Raw genomic sequence first — 20,907 nt, 5'->3', positions numbered from 1 at the left:
AAGCCAATATCCCTCTGTATTTACTGTCTTTATTTAAAAACAATCACTGGAGCTCTGATTATGCAATGGGTTCGTTGTGGCCTTGAGTCACTACCATCCTCAACTACATACAATAGTGTGCTGGCGAAGCTGCGAGAGGATGAGGCACACAGTTACACCCAGCTCACACACTACTAAATGCAAGATTTAAAGATGAGATGGTTGCTTTAAGAGCCACAAACTGTGCAACAAAATCTGAGTGTTCTTAACTCAGCCTCTGCCTGTTGTCCCTCGGTGGCAGACAGCATCTGTGGAGAACAGAGAGTTCTCATTTACACTGGCTTTGCTTCTATGAGAATTTGGAACGAAGAAAGGAAGTGTCATTTCTCCAGTTTTGCACATAACTCACAGGATGGCTACACTGCCTTTCTGCCCAGCGGGATAAGCTTCTGGAGGATGCTTTTAGCACCAATGTACAGATAAATGAAACATTTTGTAGCATGAAGAGACACTATCTGGATCTTGCTTGAATGGGGCAAACGGAGCGGCAGCTTTTACTTTTTCCAGGATAGCAAACTGTTTCCATAATGACTGGCACTGGGGTCCCCTTGACTTTTGTTCATTTAGATCACCTCCTTCTCCCATGATTAGAGGCAGCCTCATTTTACAGCGCCTCCAGCAAGTGCTGAAGATACAGGTGATGTTAAACCCTTACATAATGCATCTCCAGCTACTTTTAAATTGAAAACGGCAGTTGAACACCTCCAAAAGAGTCACTACCAGCAAGTAGTTCACGTACTAGTTCCATTAACTGTCGTGTTTGGCGTAAGAGACAGGAGATCAGACAAGGAGTAGTTAAAAGAGAGATGCAACAGATTTTAAGACTTTGGGCCACCTTCTGGTCTCATTTGCACATAACCTACTGCACTGGATTACATCCTTGTGACTAAATAGGAAAACCAGTGAAATATTTATATTTAAATTAGCTCATTTATGAAAATTAATTCCTTGCTCTGTCAGATTAGCCTAAACTCTCTTCTCCATTTCTTTTAAATAATACATATGAAGGCAAGGTTTCAAAGAAGCGGTAATGCAGAAAGATCTTACACGTGCATCTCAATGCGTGGCAATGCGCACATACATTTGGATTTTGCAAATGAATTATTGGGGGGGGGGAAATAATGTTCTACAGAATTTATGCTGCCAAAGATGAAAATGAGGAGGCAATTAGAAGGAGCCACCCTGATATATACTGGCAGAAGATGTGACTGCCTGTTGGCTTCCTGGGGAGGAGAACTGCGATCCGCCTGCCTCCCTTGTTTCCTCTTGCAGTTACATGACACTACCATGACACGGTGCAGGTGCATGTTTGCTTCATGTCTATTTAGAATCCATGCTTCGTGAAGACATTCAGCTGATGCTTTGCACCTAAAAAGCTCAGAATTAACTTATTTTCCTAAGCCAAAATGACTGTACTTACATTCTTCAGTTATCTGTGAACACACTGAATACTCGCTTTTCTGAGTTCATTAAAATCCTCCATTTCCATGTCAGATATTTCACTGCGTTTCCCACACCTGACATTTATCAGTCACTTCTCCAGATAAGGATGACCTCTCTGAAATTCTCTGCTCATCAAATAAGATAAAGTGGGGGATGAAGAGGGGTAAAACCAAGATACAGTGAGAGACACTAGCTGGGATAGAAAAGGAGCGTAATGAGAGTTGAGGCAAACAAGATAAATCCATAGAATTCAGATGTCAAAGAGGCAAAACAAATGTCAAATAAAAACTGCAGCTTCCGCTGAGGGGAGCAGAGAGGAAATCAGAAACTTAACTAAACACACAAACCTGGGCATTCCCCTTTGGTAAAACATGTGGTACGTGCAAGTGTGCCACAGCCTGTCTTCCTGTTTTGGCACACTGCTTAAACCCCGGTGCCCACAAAACACATGAGCTCTCACGTGCCTGCTACAGTGGCACTACGTTGGCTCTGATACAGGAAAAAGTATTTGACTTTTACCTTGGAACTGATTGACCTGTTGCACTGGATACGGGCTCCGCTGTTGCTGCAGGTGCTGCCGAGGCAAATGTGACTGCTGCTGCAACTGCTGGGAATGAAGGAGGGAAAGAGAGCAGAGAGAAAAAGATGATTAATTAATTAGTGAGCTGCAAAAGGGGCTGGTGGCAAAGGTACTGCAGCTGTTTCTTATCTAGCAAGCTGCTCAGGAGAGACAAGCAGAGCCATTTGAAGAGTCCTCCTGAGAGCACTTGGGCTACTCAGCACACAGACTCCTTTTGGTTCAAAAAGGAATAAGCACTAAGGCTAACATCATCTCTCCTTGGTTACAACCACTTCATCTCGACCTCTACAGTGTGAACTTCACTGTCTTCAGGCTGAAAGAAGAGGGAGGGATTTGAATTAACTTTGCTCACTTAGGTCCAACCGAAGCCACACACCCTGTCCTTCCCCCAACCCTGCCAAGGTTTAGGGATTTGTGTTCATGGGACAAGACTTTCCTCCACCTCAGCGCTCAAAACACTTGGCTGCAAGAAGTAATGCATCCTGACCTCAGTGCTGCAGCCTAGGACCAGCCCTGAGCCAGAACAGAAACGGCTACTGAGGCCATTGTGCTTCAGGGAATGATATTTGGGGAGCAGGTAATTGTAAAATGCCTCCCTCCCTTGATCCAGCCCACACTGCTCCTCTGCGGTTATTTGCTATGAATACTCGTGCACCTGAAACAGAATTAAGAGCTGATTATAAAAACAGAGAGTGTGTTTACCAGAGCTTTCGAAGCCTAGGATATACTCAACTAAGCACTTACTGAAGGGACACGTCTTGGTGCTTCATCTGCAGCTGTACAATACTGTGTCCAAACCAAGGATGTGTAGCGGAAGTAAGAAAACAGTGAGGATAGGAAAGAAGCAAGTACTAATCCCTGTGTTCACAAATATGTGTTATCAAAAAGGTAAAGGGAACCTTGTTAGGCACAAAACACCCAAAAGTTAGGAGCCCGAGGACTGTGACTCTGTTACTTTTCATCTATATCAGCACACTTGCCGGCCTCAGCCTTGTGTTTTCTTCAACACTTTCAGGTTTGCCTTCAGCAGCCAAGTCCATGACTGGCTCTTGGGTTTATGCCCTTGAATGGGCCTCATCCATGATGGGGGACCATCTAGTTCCAACCCCCTGCCACGGGCAGGGACACCTTCCACTAGACCAGGTTGCTCCAAGCCTCGTCCAGCCTGGCCTTGAACACTGCCAGGGATGGGGCAGCCACAGCTTCTCTGGGCACCCTGTGCCAGCGCCTCAGCACCCTCACAGGGAAGGATTTTTTTCTAATGTCTAATCTAAATCTACCTCCTTCCAGTTTAAAGCTGTTTCCCCTTGGAGCTAACTTTTCCAGTGTCTAAAATCCCATGTGACTGTCAAGCGCACCCCTGGGAACATGGGTAGTATTTGCCAAGCTGATGGTAGGACTGAGACAGATGCCTCTTTGAAAACATTTGCTAAAATACCACGATGGGAGCTACAGAGAGAGCACTACCAAACACAGAAGGAAGCGCTGGCATTGCGCTGTCTGGAGTACTCATGGTCTCACAGTAGTGTGCACTGCAGCACCCAGGACACACGGGTACTGTACCTGCTCCGCCAGGATCTGCTGCTGCTGCTGCTGCCTCTGCTCTCTTAGAAACTGTTGTTTCTGCTGTTCTATCACGTGGAGCTGGGCCCTCTGCTCAATCAGCATCTGCTTCATGATGGCTGCTTGAGGTTGGTTTCCTAGGAAGGGACCCCCAGAGCTCGTGCCTGTGACCAGGCTGCTGGAGCCCGATGGGACAGAAGGCTGCATAGGCCCCGTGGTCCGGGACAACCCCACTTGATGCTGCTCCTGTGCAAAGAGAGAGAGAAGGCCTCATTACTCACGGTGTTCCATAGGCAAGGTAAATTAAGGCTCATTAACAAAAGCACTGAGTTTATGGGTGAAGATTAGAGCTTGAAGAAAATAACAGTCCTTGAGAAGATGCTTATGACCAAGCCATGGGCTGTTCCCCTCAGTGAGTGGCAGGTTCCTCTTCTCTCCTGGAGGGCAAAGTCCCTTCACATAAAGCAAAAGCACTTTGGAACTCATAAGTAACACAGTGATAAAGCTGGGTACTAGGTTTATCTTTATTCAGGATATGTAACTTCAGAGTCATGTTTTCCTAAACTTTTCTCCCCCATCACGGAGACAAGTGTGTTTTCTCTCGCCTTTTCTCCATAGTGTCAGTTTCATACAGTACTCTGGACTGAGGAGCTGAGGTTTTAGACAGACAAAAGGAATAGCAGGAGCTGGCAGCATTAATTCCCCCTGTATTGCACCAGAATCCCGGGACTGAACCACATCACGTTTATTTAAGATTTCCATCCTGCAGCAATGGACCAACAGCACGTGACTGAAAGGATGCAGACGGGTGATGCCCCAGACACCTTCCCCTAAACCCACCCTGCTTTCTCTTGATGTTTCTAATCCAATTTGCTGCCTTTTAGCGCTGGGAGAATGAAGCGACACAAGGCCAGGGGTGATCTCACAGCCTCCTTCCCCGCACCCGGGGCTGCGCTGGGGCCGGGAGCACCCCCAGCCGGCGGGGTGCCGGGCTGTCCCCCAGCCCCGTGCCCGCCCGGGCTCCCGGCGCCGCCGCTCGCCGGCAGGTGTCGCTGCCCGCCCGGGGAGCGGCGCGGCGGGCGAGGGGAGCGGGGGGCAGCGGGACCCGGCCGCGGGGGTTTGCGGCGGTGCCCGGGGCGTCCCTCGGAGCCGCGGGCGCTCCCGCTGCCGGGCCAGGCAAGGAAGCAGCGCTTCCTTCGGCGCTGCGGGGGGAGCCCTGCTCAGCTGGGGCCGTGTTTAGAGATGACGACTGGGGGGTTGATTACAAAGCAGCAGGTGTTGCGTTCGTTCCCAACCCTTGCTCCGGGTGCGCCTTCCTGTAAGAGCCGAATGGTTTCTTTTCTCCCATCTATGTCTCACCTAGCAGCACTCGTGCGCCCCGCAGTGCCTGCCCCCACCGTGCCCCCTGGCCACGCTTGCTCTCTGTGCCCCCCAGCTTGGGCAACCCGGAGCCCCTTAGCTGGCACCCTCGCCATGGGGCTGGCTCCGTGCACCCTGTCCGGCCTGGGCACTGCTGGGCACGCTCTCTGCCAGGCTGGATAAGGCCTTAGCATTTGCTCACTAGAACCTCTCTAACTATTTTATAGAGATGGGTACTCATCCAAACTGACTTGATGGAAAGGACTTCTACCACTCTAGGACCCTTTGAGCAAAACATGCCAGGGCGAGGTTTAGATTCATCTGCTTCGTTGACAGTTTCAGTTATGCCAATTACTGTGTAGATTGGGAACATACAGGAAAGTAATCTTGTGACACCCACCCCAACCCAGTCAGTGAAAGGGTTAAAATCAGTGCCTGAGCATAGCTTGGGAAATTAGGATCAGCCTTTCTGCATGAAGGTCAGGTTTTCAAGGACCCTTCTGAGGAAATAACAAGAAAATACAATTTGTCCACATCTCTGCTTTGCACAGATACTCCCTGAAGGGCTCTCTGCTGAAAGGCAGCTCTCCGGTGTTTAGGTTCCTTCTTGTTTTAACATCTGCCCTGGTTTGAAAGTTCCTTCCCTGCTCCTCCTTCCACTTCTCCTTGATCCCACCCCTGTTGCTGAGCTCCCGCTTTCCTTGCTCTGGGGGGGGACACGCAGACACCAGTTGTCCCCAGCAGAGCTGATGGCTTTTTCCTACCACCCCCTGGCCCTCCCCCGACTTCTGATGAAGTCATCAAGCTACAGATTGCATAACTGATGCACAGGACTATGTCGTGTTATACTGGGAGGTGGGCCAACTGCTTCCATTTATAGACAAAAGCGATGCCACGCTGCCAAATAATGGAGCCTTTGCTGCAGCCACTACAACGAGAAAGAAAAGGGAGGGGAAAAAACCCAGGATCCAAAGGGCACGCTGTGAAGTGACACCACTGGGAGCTTCCTCTGCCCAGCCTCAGCGCGCAGCTGAGCCAATGACCTCCCTAAACCGCCTCCAAAACCACCTCACTGCAGAACTACTGTCCTGGCTCTTATGCCCACACGCGTAGGGCACACAGTAATGCACGGCGTTCTGTATCGCGTTACACTGTCAGCTAATCCCGGAGTCTGAAAAGGAGGAAAGCTTTGCAAGGAGCCGGGCCAGCTGACATGAGCCCCGTGCAGCAGCTGGAGGAAACACGAGGATTAGCACAAAGGTGTTACTTCCAGTCTCGTGTGTTTAGTCATTTCAAGGTACAAGAGTTTACCTACTCATAGCAAAAACTTCCTGCTTCCAGTTTTAATAACAGGTTTAAAGCCAAGCCTTCTCCATCAAGCCAGAACACCACCCTCTCGCCCGGCATATTTCTTCTCTGTTCCATTTCTTTTGGCAAACGCTCTTCCCGGCCGATGATGAAAGGCCATGCTGACATCACCGGGAGCAGCCCTGCATTGTGTCTCCTGGAAACGGGAGCACAGCCCAGGCAAAAAGCCTCCACAGGCAGGAAAATGCTCCCTTGCCCCTGGGAGCAGAGCCCTTTAGCAGGAGCTGTGAACCTCCAAGGGGGAGTTACGCAGCCCTGCCCAGTCACGGCAGCTATGCGGGGCCATGTGGGCTCACAGGTTGCTCAGCTCCCGGCCCCAGGCACGCACACCCATCCTCCTCCCACTGTCCCTGCTGGAGCTCCAGCACGACGTGAAGCCTGGAAGTGGGCTGGGGATACACGTGCGTGGCTGGGAACTGGCAATGAAGGAAGCAACGCCGGGCTCTATGCGGCCGCCTCTTAGGACCCATGTCTGCTCCAGCCCAGGTGCAGTCTCGCCATGTGAGCAAAGCACCGAGTCAGGCAACTCCGGCTAAGTGCAGCACTTACACAGTCATCAAGCTTCAAAACCAAACTAATCCAAGCTTCACTGACAACTTTGCTCCTGCTGTGCCTGCCAGCTCCTCATCCGCCTGCTGCACCCTGAGCCTTCCTGCCCCTAGACCTCCTGCTCCTCCTCCTCATTCCCTGCTGTTTCTCACAGAATGGGTAGAATTGGAAGGGCCCTTAAAGATTATCCAGTTCCAACCCTCCTGCTACAGGCAGTGACACCTTCTACTAAAACCAGGTTGCTCAAAGCTCTGTCCAACCTGGCACTGAACACTGACAGGGATGGGGTAGCCACAACTTCTCCTTCCTACACTCTGTGCTCTGTCTTTCCCTTTCTCCACGCACCGGCACTGCTGCTTCTTCACTCTCCAGACGCCCTTATCAGCAAACCAGCTCCTGGCTGCACATCACCTCCGCATCAGCCCATGCCCACAGCCTGACTCACTGCGTGACTCAGGCTGCCACCGCTTGGGAGGGATCCCCCGGGGATCCACAGCAGGAAGGGGACAACCCAGCTCTTTCCCGGAGGGCCCTGTTCGTACAGGGATGCCCTGCATGTGTGTAGGCATGTACTCCCCCAGGAGAGTGACAAGATGTCCTGGAATGGGAAACACGCTGTATTCTCAGCCTGCCTCTCATCACCCTGTTACAGCTGGGAAGATGGCACAGTGTGACTCCTGATTTTTCACTCTGGCTATTTTCAGCAACACCCAAAGCCACTGTGTGCTACTTGCAGGCTGCAACCAGCTCTCTCTTGGTAATGGTGGCTCATGCAGAGTTACACGTGCTCCGGATGGAACCAGCGAAGCTGCAGCTTTGCAGCGAGGTCCTCACTGAGGGGCAGGGGAAGCCGAGAGGTTACATGAGGGAGAAAGGTGCCACGGCCTCTTCCCCTGACTTGACCATGCTGCAGAACAAGTTCAAATGCACGCACTGGCCGTGGCTAAGCCTCCCAGGGACCCTCAGCCGCTTGCTTTTAAAGTAGTCCAGGGACAGAACCACGTACTCAACCCCTGGGAGGAAAAACAGGTGTTGAAAGAGCCAAGTTGCCCTTCAGAGAGCCAAAAAAGAACCACAATTTCCAAATGGGCAGCATAATACATCTGGTGGGTTTGTATAGTTGCAGAGCACCCAGTAAGATGAACTTTCATAGGGATCTGGCTGCTTAGTTAATGCCTACACAGGAGTTGCCCTCTGTTGACAATCTGATGCTCAGTTAAGCAACAGGAGAAGAAATCCTCTGTCCTCCCAGTGTATTTTCAGGGATGTACTGGAGCGAGTGGATCCTCCACAGGAGTTCAGGAGGTGATGTGTATGTACTGTGCATATATACAGTTATGCACAGTAAACATAAGTGACTTTAAAAAAGAGAACAAAGGGGAGTGGAAAAGGTATTTTCCTCTTTGTCTCAAATCTTATATTCCTCTTCCTTACCACGCAGTGATTTATTCCATCCCATCATTCAATCTCCCAAGTACAGCTAAAAGCAATCACACAATTTTCCTTCAGAACAAGCTGAACGACCACCAGCTGATGCCCCGAGAGCTGGGTGCGGGTAACTGCAGGCAGGGGCTGGCCAAGGCTACTCATCTGATGATGAGAGCCCTTGCACATGGTGAGGCGGCTCCGCTCCCGCTGCAGGCTGGGGGGCAGAGCCAGACCCCAGGGAAAAGGGGCTGTTCCAGGCAATCTACAGAGGATGGATATTCTGTGCCTGGGAACAAAGCGCTTCCCCAAAAGCTGAGGGAAGCAGAGACTTGAAAGCAAGGTCTTAATGTGCAAAACAGACAAACGGATGTAAATTCACAGTGCCATTCTGTGGTATGTGAACTAATGCAGTCCTGGAATATATAAAGAATGAAAGAGCAAATAGAAGCCAGGAGGTGGCCTATCCTGCACAGTGCATGAGAAAAACGACACTAGAAAAATGTACACAACAGACATCTACATTTTAGAGTCAGAGCAGAAAAAGACACAACAATGATTTGAGGCAGAAAGTGTCTGCACTTAAAGAGCTCAAACCATTTAGCTTACCACAAAGAAAACTGAGAGGTGCTTTGACCATGGCGTATAAGAATACCTTCACAAGGGATGAAATCCTTTAAAGGTTCTTCTACCCAGTGAAGAAGGCAGAGCCAGACACAAGGGCTGGAAGCTGAAGACAGATCTGAATCAGAAAGAAGAATCAAATTTTTACACTATGATTTCATTTCCCACCAGAAATGGCAGATCTCCACGTTCTGATGCCTTCGAGGATAAGGTTTATCCTTCTGGATAAACACAACTCAGGGGTGCGACTAATGCACTGCGATGTACAAGATAGAAGAGCCCTGTGCTGCTGCTCCTCCTGACCCAGGCTGGTGCTAGGCTCACAGGCACTACTCCTTCATTGTGGTACTGCACGCCTCTTTTGTGTATCTATGTTATAAAAGGGGGTCTCCAACCTATTACTGGGATCAAAACTATGGCTCCATTTCCAGAGACTATGTCACAGTAAAGCATCGCCTCTACCTGGTGTTTCCAGAGCAGCCTGAAAGCACGTTCCTCTGTTTCCCCCGCAAATATTTCCATTCAATTCCTTGTAATGTTGTTACTTATTGTGTCTGGCGGGGATCTTAATCCTCTCTCTAAATCAGGCTGCCCAAAGCAAAGCCACCTTTCGCAGAATGGTACCACCTGACAGACTGAGGGAATTACAAACCCATTCATTTCAGACTTTCTTTTGCCTGGAGAGAGGCAGTGTAACAGGCTGAAGGGATGGAACACGCCGGGTTTACAGCCCCGGCTCCGGCAGCAGGCTCTGCAGAGCGCATTGCTTTACCTATTTCCTCTGTCGTGCAGTCTCAGGGAGGGGCTACCCACCTCCCCTCTCCCCGGGCCCCTGGTTGCCATGGTCTTTCATACAGTATCTGAGCGAACAAGATCCCTCTGACGTTTGACACCAGACCTCTGCGTGCAGCCAATTTGTTTCCCTTTCACCTCCCTTCGCCTGCATCTCTCCTCCCTCTGTTTTCAATACAGTTTAGTCTTTCCACAGAACAAACAGGATCTGTCAGACTATTACTCCTGTGTATTTTTGTTTGTTCGTCACAGGGACTACTTTCTTCATTTCTGGTGATGAAATAGGTAACAATGGGTTCTAAAATGAGCAACTATTTTTCTAATACCATTTAAAAGCTAAAGATTTCCACTGCCTAAAGGGGCCTACAAGAAATCTGGAGAGGGCTTTTTACAAGGGCAGGTAGGGATAGGACAAGGGGGAATGGCTTTAAACTGAAAGAGGGGAGATTTAGATTAGCTGTTAGGAAGAAGTTCTTCCCTGTGAGGGTGCTGAGGCGCTGGCACAGGGTGCCCAGAGAAGCTGTGGCTGCCCCATCCCTGGCAGTGCTCGAGGCCAGGTTGGACACAGGGGCTTGGAGCAACCTGCTCTAGTGGAAGGTGTCCCTGCCCGTGGCAGGGGTTGGAACTGGGTGAGCTTTAAGGTCCCTTCCAACCCATGGAACCCTTCCATTCTATGACTCTATGGCTCTGGCAGGTCTGTGAGGCAGCTGGGGCAGCTTCTGACGCTCCCACCCAGCTCCTGCGACAGGAATGAGTCCTCCTGCTCTGCAAACCTCACCTGCTCTTGAGCCATTCGCACCAGCGTTCACGGTCCAGTGAAATGGTATTTTACATACTTTTCTTGCAGGAGTGAAGTAATGGGGTTAATCAAGCCATTAATTTGGCCCGCAGAGGGAATGGCTGCACAGACAAGTTTCTGTGAGGCAAGCCCGGGTGCGGTTTTACAGCGCATTGGTTGCTCAGAGGTTACTCCCACATACAGCTCCCGTCCTGCGGGAGCATGGAGCAGCCCTGCTTTCCCTGAAGAGCAGCCACTCGGCATCTGTGCTCTGGGCAAGAGGCCCAAGGGGGCTGCCAATGCACCGCAAAGCCCACCCCTAACTGGCCTCTTGGCACTGTCTCTGCAGCCATGCTCTCCATGACCACCGGTTTCCATGCTCCAGCCCCTGAGCAGGGCTGGCGGCAGGGAGGGAAGCAGAAGAAACACCAAAGTGCCCAACCTTATATTTTATGCATATTATGAAGGCTGTAATTACTCCCCTCAAAGACTGCTGCGGCAAGCTGAGCCATCATGGCATTTCACAGTGTGCCCTACCACTCTGCAAGCAAGCAGCAACCTTCGGGGAGCCACAGGCAGGAGGAGAGAGTTGAAAAACCAGCCCACACCATGGCTTTTCCACAGCCTGTCCCCGCTGCCTTCTACTACAGGCATAGCTGAGGACTTTCAAAGGTACAAACCCGCTCCATAGGAGCTGCGGCTGCCTTCTCGGTGACAGCTTGGATCTGTCTTGCCAAATTTCCTGGGGCTTTGGAAGCGGGTCCGGGAGCAAAGCGGAGGGAAGAGCTGAGCTGATAGAAATTCTCCTGGTCAAGGATGTAGCTTTAATCAATGCCCCCTTCAAATGCATCCTGGAGCAGGAAGGAGGAAAGCTGACGTGAAATGTAAGGGTAATCGTGGCTAAAGAGCTCCCCGGAAGGGGGAGAGAAGAAAAAATGGAAGGTGAAAGCAGGCACATGGTTAAAACAAACAGTCACACCAGGCCAGTGAAAAGGGGCAACAGAGGGAAAATGACACAGTAAAAATAAATGCTGTAAGAGAAAGAAAAGCTTCTAGCACACGCAGGGAAAAAAGTGGGGCTTGGAAAAAGCAGAAGTATGAGGGAAGGATGCTTTAATGGAGCTCTGTAGCAGCAAACACCAACCCGTGACCAGGCAGCCCCTTTCCTTCTAATGGCCAGAGCCTGTACCACATTATCACCTTGTACCCCATGGAGTTCTCCCGTTGTTGAGGTATTTCACGGAGCCTGGCTCCAGTTCATGCCTGGCAGAAGCTGCCTCAAGTCTCCTGTGGACCATTGCAGGGATTATTTTTTGTGGTTTGTTTAGGGTTTTTTTTTTTAACTCTAGGTGAAATTTTGTTAAATTTCCACTTGGTTGTTTTGTTTGAACATAAACAAAAAGGTATTTTTCACACTTAAGGGCGTTTTTCAGATCCTTTTCTCTGTGCTGTGATAGATGAAATCCCTTTCATTTTTAGAAATTCCAACTTGGCACTTGTGTTGCTCCTCAGCGAGCAGCATGTAATTTGCCAAGCCTGAAAGAATCCTGGCTGAGAAATAAACACAGTGGGCCATATGCTCTCCTTCCCATAGGCAGAAGGCACCTTACCTCAAAAATTGGGAAGAGGCTCCAATCGCCCCATGTTGTTGCTTTTGCCAAGGCAAAAAAAAAACCCCAACCCCTACAGAAAGATTTAGAGCAAAGGTTTGGGGCTCTCACAAAGCAGGCCTCTTCCTGCACGCCTCCAGGGGCCTCCCCTGCACTGTCCCTCACCCTGGGCTGGCTCCTGGCCTGGCAGAGATGCAGCGAGGGGCCAGGCAGCGCGTATGCCCTGCCCCTGGTGCATGCAGTAAAGCTGCATTATCTTTATCGGTGGTTCCTGGCACAGCTCGAACCATCTGCAGAGCACAACTGCTCCTTTAATACTACCCTCTTCTAGCTCAATCACATCATGCCCTCATGTGAGGAAGACCACACACCAGGAGGAGTCAGGTGAAGGGAGGCCTTCTTTCTGCCCCATGCCCGCAAGAAACACAGAGGGAGAGTATGCCACATACATGCAGTGCCTCCGGTTTTGGGTGGGCTCTGGCAGGTGATAAGAGCACCAAAGCAGATGCATTGGTGCTTATAGAACAGTCATCTCTACAGACTCATGCATAAATTCCATGATCTTCCCCTGTCTGACACCGACTTCAAAGAGCTGGAATAACTCTCTTGCCTTCGGTTGCAGGTGCTTGTCCGTATGGCCTCTCTGCAGGTGGCATTTCTGCCTAAAATTGAGAACAAAATGTTTCCACAAGGTAGCCTGCAATACCGAGGGAGGTGGTGTTCTGCTGCAGCTACCCAGCAAGGCCATGTTATCATTGCTGTGGTTTCAAACAACTAGCTGCTGACAAGCTGGAGTGGCTGGGATGGCACACCAGGTCCGTGATTTCACGAGCTAGTTCTTTTAACATCCTTGAATCCAGGCTACCCGCATCACCTGGTTCCAGTACTTGAAACACTTTTGATTTTCCTTGCACCTTACACATGGTTTTTGTGTTTCCTTCAGCCACCTAGCCTTTGTTTTTAAAACTGAGACAAGGTATCCTGATTTGGGCCATGCCTAGGTTGTCTTTAACCTTGACATGCCCTTCACTGCATGGTTCCTCCCTTCTCTCTGGGATCCCCGTTATTTATACGACTAAGGAAAACCCCACTATTGAATTTTCCTGTGCAAGGCCTAACTCAGCTTGGCTTTTGGCAGTACTGACTTTAGCCCTACACGTGCAGGTCTCTAGGTCAGAGCCTCCTTTTTTGATCAAGCCCTTATTCACACCATCTGAGGCTTTCTGGAGGTCCTTGATACCTTTTCTGAGACAATTACTTGTCTCTTAAGCTTTAAACACCTTTTTTTTTTTTCACTTCCTCCACACCATGAATGCTTTTTTGCTTCCTTCTATCCTGCCATCTTCCTAATGCATACTCATGTTTGCCAGCTTAACTAGCCCTCGCAGCTGCAATCCCAGCTGCTGTTCTGCAGCCTCTGACTTGGTTCTCTAGCACTGCCTTCTCCTGCCTTCACTGGAGACAGGTCTGTGCACAGGATTGTGCTGATCTCTCCCATGAGAGACTTAAAGCGAGACATGATCTCCCTCTCCCCTGCCTTTCCTTCGCATCCTGCCCAGCTCTCCCCTCCTGGCTGCAGAGGCAGTGGCCTCATCAGTGGTCCCCAGCCCTTTTGCTTGTTCTGGCAACCCCACTGTGTCCTGTCTTCTCATCTCTTGCCCCCATCTGCCTCCTCCTTCTTTATATCTCGCCTCCTCTCGCCCCTTCCCCTCGCAGCACAAGGATGCTTTATCTTCATGCTTAAAAAAAATAAAGAAAATGCAAACAACCCTTGACTCTGAGTGACTCTCCAGCTCTCGCCCTCTCTCTCTTCTCACTGTCATCTCTAAGCTTATCAAGTGTGCTGCCTATGATTTATATGATTTAGACTGAATTTAGCCTTCATCTCCAACACAGATTCTTTTCCAAACAGGCTTTCGCTTCTCGCCTGTCACAGAAACCAATATCACAGAGTCTCTAATATCCTTTGTCTGGCTGCAGCTCTGCACTGTTACGCCAGGCTTGCTGCCACAGCCTGTCAGCTCCTTCCAGCACTGCTGACCACACTCCACTGGAAATCTGGTCCTCCCTTCCCAGTGCTCCTGCTTGACCGCAACACCTTCAGTGCTTGCTCAGTGTTACTTGGACTAGTTCATCACTGCTCACCCTCCCACCTGCCACCATTCTGTGGGTCTGCATCCTTGTCCCTCATCTCCTTTCCCTCTCACTCGTATCTCTGAGCAAGCTCACTCTCTGTACACGTTCAAGGACCTTCTCTACTCCACCAACTCACAGACCTACCTCTCTGTACCAGCCAGTTCCCATCTGTTCCAACTAAATTCATGCCCTGCCTCTGGGATCATCTTTTGGATATCTGTCAGCTCAAGCTCAAAGTAGGCTCTCATCCTACTCCCTAGGTCTCCTCTCCTTCCCGTTTCTTCATCCCCATGGGCAACACCACCACTTGCCTGTCACTCAGCCCATGATGTGGTTGTCATCTTTGCCTCAGCCCTCATTTTCTTTGCTCGTCATCTTGACTGTGCCATCGCTCTCTCCACAACCCTCTCTTGGCTTCCCCTTCTTTTGGATTTCAGCACCCTCCCTTGCTCTCAAATCCAGCTGCAGCATCTGCCACCCCGTGCATCATCTCTCATTCACTGCTGAGACTTTCCGTCACCTTATCATGACCCACTCTTTCCCACATGTTCCATTTTAGCTAGAAGTGCCTTCACTCTTTCCTCCCTGCTGGATTTCATTTTGGGAGGAGATTCTCAAAATCATACAAATCTGACCCTGAACTCTGCCCCCCGGTACACTTACATTCATAGAAATTCCTGTCTCCATGATGTCCAGCAGTCTCTTCTGTTTCCCCGTGCTCCCTGGTGTGTTTGTCTCCCTGTGTTCTCTCTTATCTTACACTTTGGTTGGAAGTATTCAGGAGGAAGGAAATATATTTACATCCTGAATCTGCAGGGAGCTTAGCACAATGGGCCTCCTAAATGGGCCTCCTAAATGGGACTGCCACTCAAGAGGTGCTACCCACGCTGGTGCAAGCAGTTACAAATAACCACTTAAATCTGTGTACAGCTAAATATGCTATTTTATATTCTGGAGATGCGAGAACACCAACATTTCAATGTGCCCTTGCTCCACTTCTGCTTTTAAAGGACACAATATTAGGATGAGTTGCTGTATGCTGAAAAAGTCAGGAAATGCTAAGCTACAATTCCCACAGCAAACGTAACTCAGCCGCGTACGGTGAGACCCAAAGGTTATCACCAGATACAAGAACAGAGGATGCTGAACACATGCAAAGTGACCGCATTACTGTTGTGGCAGATAGCCATGTCTTTGAACTTCTGTGCAGGTAATATCTTCGACGTTTACTGGGCTTTTAGCATTTAATTGGAGAAATGTGAAGCCCAACACCCTATAAATAAAAGTCAAAATGATGTTCTATAGCAAGTAACTGGTCCCAGCAGTAGCTTGTAACCCTCTTGGCAGAAACACAGCTAATGGCAACACGAAATATTCCCATTGCTTCGTGAGTTCTGGTAGCTGTCAACTGAGAGAGGGATCTGCCTATCAGAGAAATCTGGGAAGACATCAGCGTGTCAGAACAAGTGAAAAGACTTGACACAGAGGGCACATTTTTGTTGAGCGATTTGCATTAGCACTTCTGGACAAATTCTACATTTCACATGCAATTCACAAACCAACAGCAGCGCTGCTAATTGGTGCAGTTGCCACTCAAGTGCGGTGCCTTGTTTGAGCTAGTGCTGACGTGAATGAACACTACAGGCTGCTTTTTTGGGGAAAAAAAAAAATGCAGCAATTATATTCTGCAGGCTTTGAGTTGGGTTCCCCCTGCCCCCACTTTCATCCTTATAATTTCATTATCTCTATAACTTAAAAAGGAGTGGAAGAGAAAAACATGAACCTCAGAGAAGTCCTTTTGAAGTTATTAAGGAAAAAACCCACTGTTTGCAAAGAATGCCACCCTTCATTAATCTAACCTTCAGCCCTAACCATCGCCGTGAATTTGACTATGTCCCAGAGTGCCAACACAAAGCTACGTATTGATCTGAAGAAAACAACAGCAAGTGGCAGAGTGCTAGTGATTGCAAATCCCAGCCACCAAACCAAGGCTGTGCTCTGCACGTATCTAAAACGCTGATGGGATGACAGAATCTCTCTGCTTCCTCTTAGGTGGTATTAGAAGTTATTTAACTGAAAACAGGGCACATCTCTCATCCATCATTCTTTATCCTTTGTAAAATCGAGTCTCCTGAGAAAAGGAAAGAGCTTCCATAGTGCAGCTTTCTCTTACCGCAGCTCAGAGGGCTCAGGCAGCTGCGGCTCAGCTGAAGGAAGGTTTGGCTGACTCCTTTTCGTACGTTGGACGGCTATTTTTAGGCCATATTTCCTTTAGGCCCCTACAGTGCAAAATCCAAAGGAGCTAATGGGATTGGCAGGTGCATAGATTATTGGTGACCTCCTCCAGCCCAGCCTTCACATTTCCTTATGACATTCTTTTTCCTAATGCGTAGTGAAAAAGGGAACAACCTACAATTAAAGATCTTCCTAGCACCTCGATACTTTTTATATTCAAATGCTCAATGAGAAACCCATGTGCGATAGCGAAAGATGGAATAGCATGAGAAAAACTGTACAGCTAGATCTAAATAAATCTAACTCTGAAGAACTTGATTTTTAAAGGAGTGTTTTTGTTGCATCTCTACAGACAAATAGGTATCTGCAACGTACTTTCATTCTGACCCTGATCTTTCTGCAGCTGCAGGAATCCCATCCCCTTTCTTGCTTCCCTGGAGATCTCCTTGGTCTCATCCTACTAATAGTCCAAGCTCACTGTTGTAAAGCCACCAGCAAAAGCCACTTGTTATCCACGGCTCCCAGAGATGCTTTCCTCAGAAAGAACAAGAGAAACTCCAGTGAAGCTAGCGTAACTCCCAACCCTGATCACAAGGATAGGATCCTGGATAGGGATGTCTCTTCATTCTCTGCCGGGAAGCACAAACCAGACTGTTGGGCAAACTCCTGTACTACACCTTTGTGGTATAAATAACTCCACGTGGGCTTCCTTCTGGCCCACCCTGGGCTCTAGGCACAGCAGTCACCTTTCAGTGATGAATCCCCATTCGGAGGCCCAATTACTGTGAGTACAACTGCACAGTCATCTTCTCTCCCAGCCCCACTCTGAGCATCCCTCCAGTGTTCACCTGGTGAGGCATGAAAAAAGAGAGCCCCTGCAATCCCTCGAGACGTGGGTTGCCTCCTTCCTTCCAGCTATTTATCCTTTGTCTGTATTCAAAAGACTTTGTCCAGAGAGCTGATACCTCAAACCCTTCACGCAGACAAGCAAAGGGTGCCTCTGTGAAACCACAGGCTGTGCTTCCCAATGGTAGAGCAGGGCTCCAATTTACCAACACATGGTGTGGCCGTCAGCTGTGATTCTACAAAACCTGCAGAAGATATCTGTGACCCTCTTAATATCTTATTTCTGACATATGGAGGGACTGGGGAGTTTGCAGCTTCCCACCTGCTTAAATATAATTCACTACAAAACATCAAACAGATGCATTCAGCCCTTTGTAGACATATCATTACCTTATGTGTTCATGTACAGCACATCTGTAGCGCATTGGCAGTACACCTAGTTAATGTGTGGGAGACTCCTAGGTTCAAAGCCTCCAGTGTTTCTTTTGTTCTCTAATGAATCCTTCTTTTGTTTAGCTCCCCCTCCCCTTAGGTTGTAGCTGTAACTCTGTCATTAGCATCTTAAAAATCTTTTCCTCCCAAACGACCTACAACGCTGCAATAAGCTGGGAACATGCTAGGAAGCACATAAATGAATCAAGATTCTTGCTTAGGACAGGTTTAACAGGTCTGGGTCACTGTTTTCAGCAGCGCTGTTGCTTAGCTGGCAAACTTGGTTAATCAGATATTCCCCTAAAAAGATTCCTGTGCCATATTCCAGCTGGTGAGCTGGCTTCATAATGTTTCAAATAAAGGATGCATTCATGACTAGCAGGAGTGACACAATTTTTGTAAGTCTCTGCAGACACGCGCCTGCTTATAGGTGCCCAAAACCCAAAGTGTTCGGGCACCTCCACGGCAGCCTGCTGAAAACACAGACCTGTTTGCAAATATTTTGTTGAATTTGCACTGGACTTCGACCTCATGAACCCAAACCCGATTTTCTAGGTATTATGCATGAAAACATATGTGTAACACTGAGAGACCATCTGCAACCCAGACAGGCAACTGCGCTGCCCACCAGATTCACTGTCCCTCCCAGTGCTGACATCTTCCTGGGCTTCACCAACAGGGACCAGCTACCAGCGAGGTCTGGGGAATGGATACAGAAGGCACCTATAGGGAAATGTTATCACAGATAGGCACAAAGAGAGAAAGACTTTACACATGTTCTGACAGCTATTTGTCTGAATAAAATGCAGTGGGGGTTTTGCCTTTAGGAAAACGCTGAGCTAATATTCACAGAGTTACTGTGCTTTCAGTGGGCTGACTCCAGTTCTTTCCAAAGTTGTCAGACCTCTTCTCCAAGACAGCTTAGGGACTGCTAGAGATGGCCAACATTCAGGTGTGATGTGGGGTATTTCCCCTGTGAGAAACCCAGCGGCAAGGCAGGAAGGCCACACCACAGGCAGGAGCGTCAGGACTCCCGAGTGCTGTGCTGCTTACACCTCATGGACATTGCCAGCAACTTAACTGCAGTGCTCACGCACTCGTGTGCTGATACCTGAATAACTGTGCAGCCTAATAAGACAGATCAGCTTCATGAACAGTTTGTGATTTTCAGCCAGCACGGTGGTACATGCCTAACCTTGTCAGTCAACTCCAAATCATAAGAGAATCGGCAGATTACAACATTCAGATTGTCTCTGCAAAAAAATCAGCTCCTTAACAAGCACAACACATTAGCAATGTGTATTGTTGCCCTATACTCATCAATTAGCATTATTATCTTTATTTAACTATAAGTGGCATGTTTTCTTTGCTGGCTTCCTTCCAGAATCATCTGTTACTCTGAGCTGAGGTAGTAGTATGTGTTCTCACTGCTTATGATGAGACATTTCTCACTTAAAAAAACCCCAACCCATAAACACACCACCACCTGAAGAACGGCGTAGTGACAATGCCCAGGAAAAAGACAACCATAAATCAAACCCGTTCTTCTTCTCCCTGACTTTTCAGAAACATTCTGTGGTGAACTCCAGCTCCTCTGGCTAGTCACTAAAATCAGCAAAGATATGAGCTAAGGCAGAGCCCCAAGGAGCCTTCTTGTACCTAAAGGGCCTACAAGAAATCTGAAGACAGACTTTGCCAAGGGCATGTAGGGATAGGACAAGGGGAAATGGCTTTAAACTGATAGAGCAGAGATTTACATTAGCTATTAGGAAGACATTCTTCACTATGAGGGTGATGAAGCCCTGGCACAGGTTGCCCAGAGAAGCTGTGGCTGCCCCATCCCTGGCAGAGTTCAAGGCCAGGCTGGACACAGGGGCTTGGAGCAACCTGGTCTAGTGGAAGGTGTCCCTGCCCATGGCAGGGGTTGGAACTGGATGAGCTTTAAGATCCCTTCCAACCCAAACCATTCTGTGATTCTATGAAAAGCTGCTGGGGGACGTGGTATAGGGAGCTCCTGCAGTGCCCCAGCCTTCTGTCTGTTCCTCCTCACAGCAGAGTGAGAACCTCTGTCCTGTAGCTCTCCACAGTGATTGTAAGCACGGCGACAGCCTTAGCTAAAGCTCACCTAGTAGCAACCTCCTTTCTGGAAACCAAACAGCTCCACACAAATCAACTCTGCTCACACAAATCAACAGCCAAATGCAGCTGCAGATGAGGACAGCCTGCTGCATATCTTCAGCGGGTGCTGGGCATGGACACGTCTGCTTACAAGAGGAAATGCCTGAAGATTTACAATGGAAAAATCAAGTATACGACCTGAAAGACTAATCAGCTTTTCCCCTCCCCTCAAAATATTGTCTTATAGCCTAAAAATACATCCTGTATCTTAAGTGGAGCGCATTGACTTTTAAAACCCACATCATAGTAAAATCACCTCTGAAATTTCAGGAAGCCAAGATACTCCCATTCTCAAGCTTGTACTCGGAAGAATCACAGAATGTGTGGCACCAGTCTGGCACTGGTGCTAGGAAGAGACACAAGCCAGTGCTGCGTGTCTCATTTATATACTGTTATTTTCCCTCACTCTAGTCTTAGACTGCTTCAAAAGTGATTTTTCTCTTCTTTCTTAAAGGCTGTGGCCAGGCTGACTAGTACAACTGAGAAGCTACAATGTTTTTCTGAAGCTGAAGTCATTGCCTACAGGATGAAAACCTTTATCCACACCAGATTCAGTAGTCAAAGCTGGGTGCAGAGTGCAGTGCTGCAATGGAACTCACACGGTCTTTTCTATGGGAGTACAAACAAGATTAGCACAGAAAGAGGCCCAAAGATTATTTAAATGCCAAAACAAACTTAACTGCCTAATTAATTGAGCAAGGCCCCACCTCCTCCAGAATACCTCGACCCGTTCAGCACTGGAAAAACCTTGTGTTGACACTGCCCTTGTTTGTTTGGCTGCGTGTCAGCCAGAGAGGGTATATTTAGCTTCAGCGCGCTTGCAGGATTGCATCTTGCAGCTCAACAGGAAATCTCTGGAGTCAAAGCTAAAGATACCACTGCACACTCGGAAATTTACGGCCAGCTGTAAAAGTGGAGCTGTGGTGGCCAGAGTGCTCAACAGCCTCCTT

The 20,907-nt window shown here is 48.8% G+C and overlaps 1 protein-coding gene across 4 annotated transcripts in view; it reads right to left on the bottom strand.

Annotated features, from left to right (window-relative positions):
• Positions 1 to 20,907, bottom strand: part of MAML3 (mastermind like transcriptional coactivator 3) — a 290,322-nt gene that overhangs the window by 5,520 nt on the left and 263,895 nt on the right. For 3 of the 4 annotated variants that reach the window (XM_030491520.1, XM_030491519.1, XM_030491521.1), the window contains exons 5-6: positions 3,626 to 3,871; positions 2,002 to 2,089 (exon numbers count right to left, since the gene is read on the bottom strand). In XM_030491520.1, coding sequence (XP_030347380.1) covers positions 2,002 to 2,089; positions 3,626 to 3,871 — 334 coding nt within the window. The remainder of the gene's footprint in view (positions 1 to 2,001; positions 2,090 to 3,625; positions 3,872 to 20,907) is intronic. The other variant, XM_030491522.1, reaches the window with a different exon arrangement.

The sequence above is a fragment of the Strigops habroptila genome, chromosome 7, assembly GCF_004027225.2.
Source record: "Strigops habroptila isolate Jane chromosome 7, bStrHab1.2.pri, whole genome shotgun sequence".
Lineage (NCBI taxonomy): Eukaryota > Metazoa > Chordata > Aves > Psittaciformes > Psittacidae > Strigops > Strigops habroptila.
Note: the sequence above shows the minus strand (reverse complement) of the source record. Positions and strands in the feature narration are given on the sequence as shown.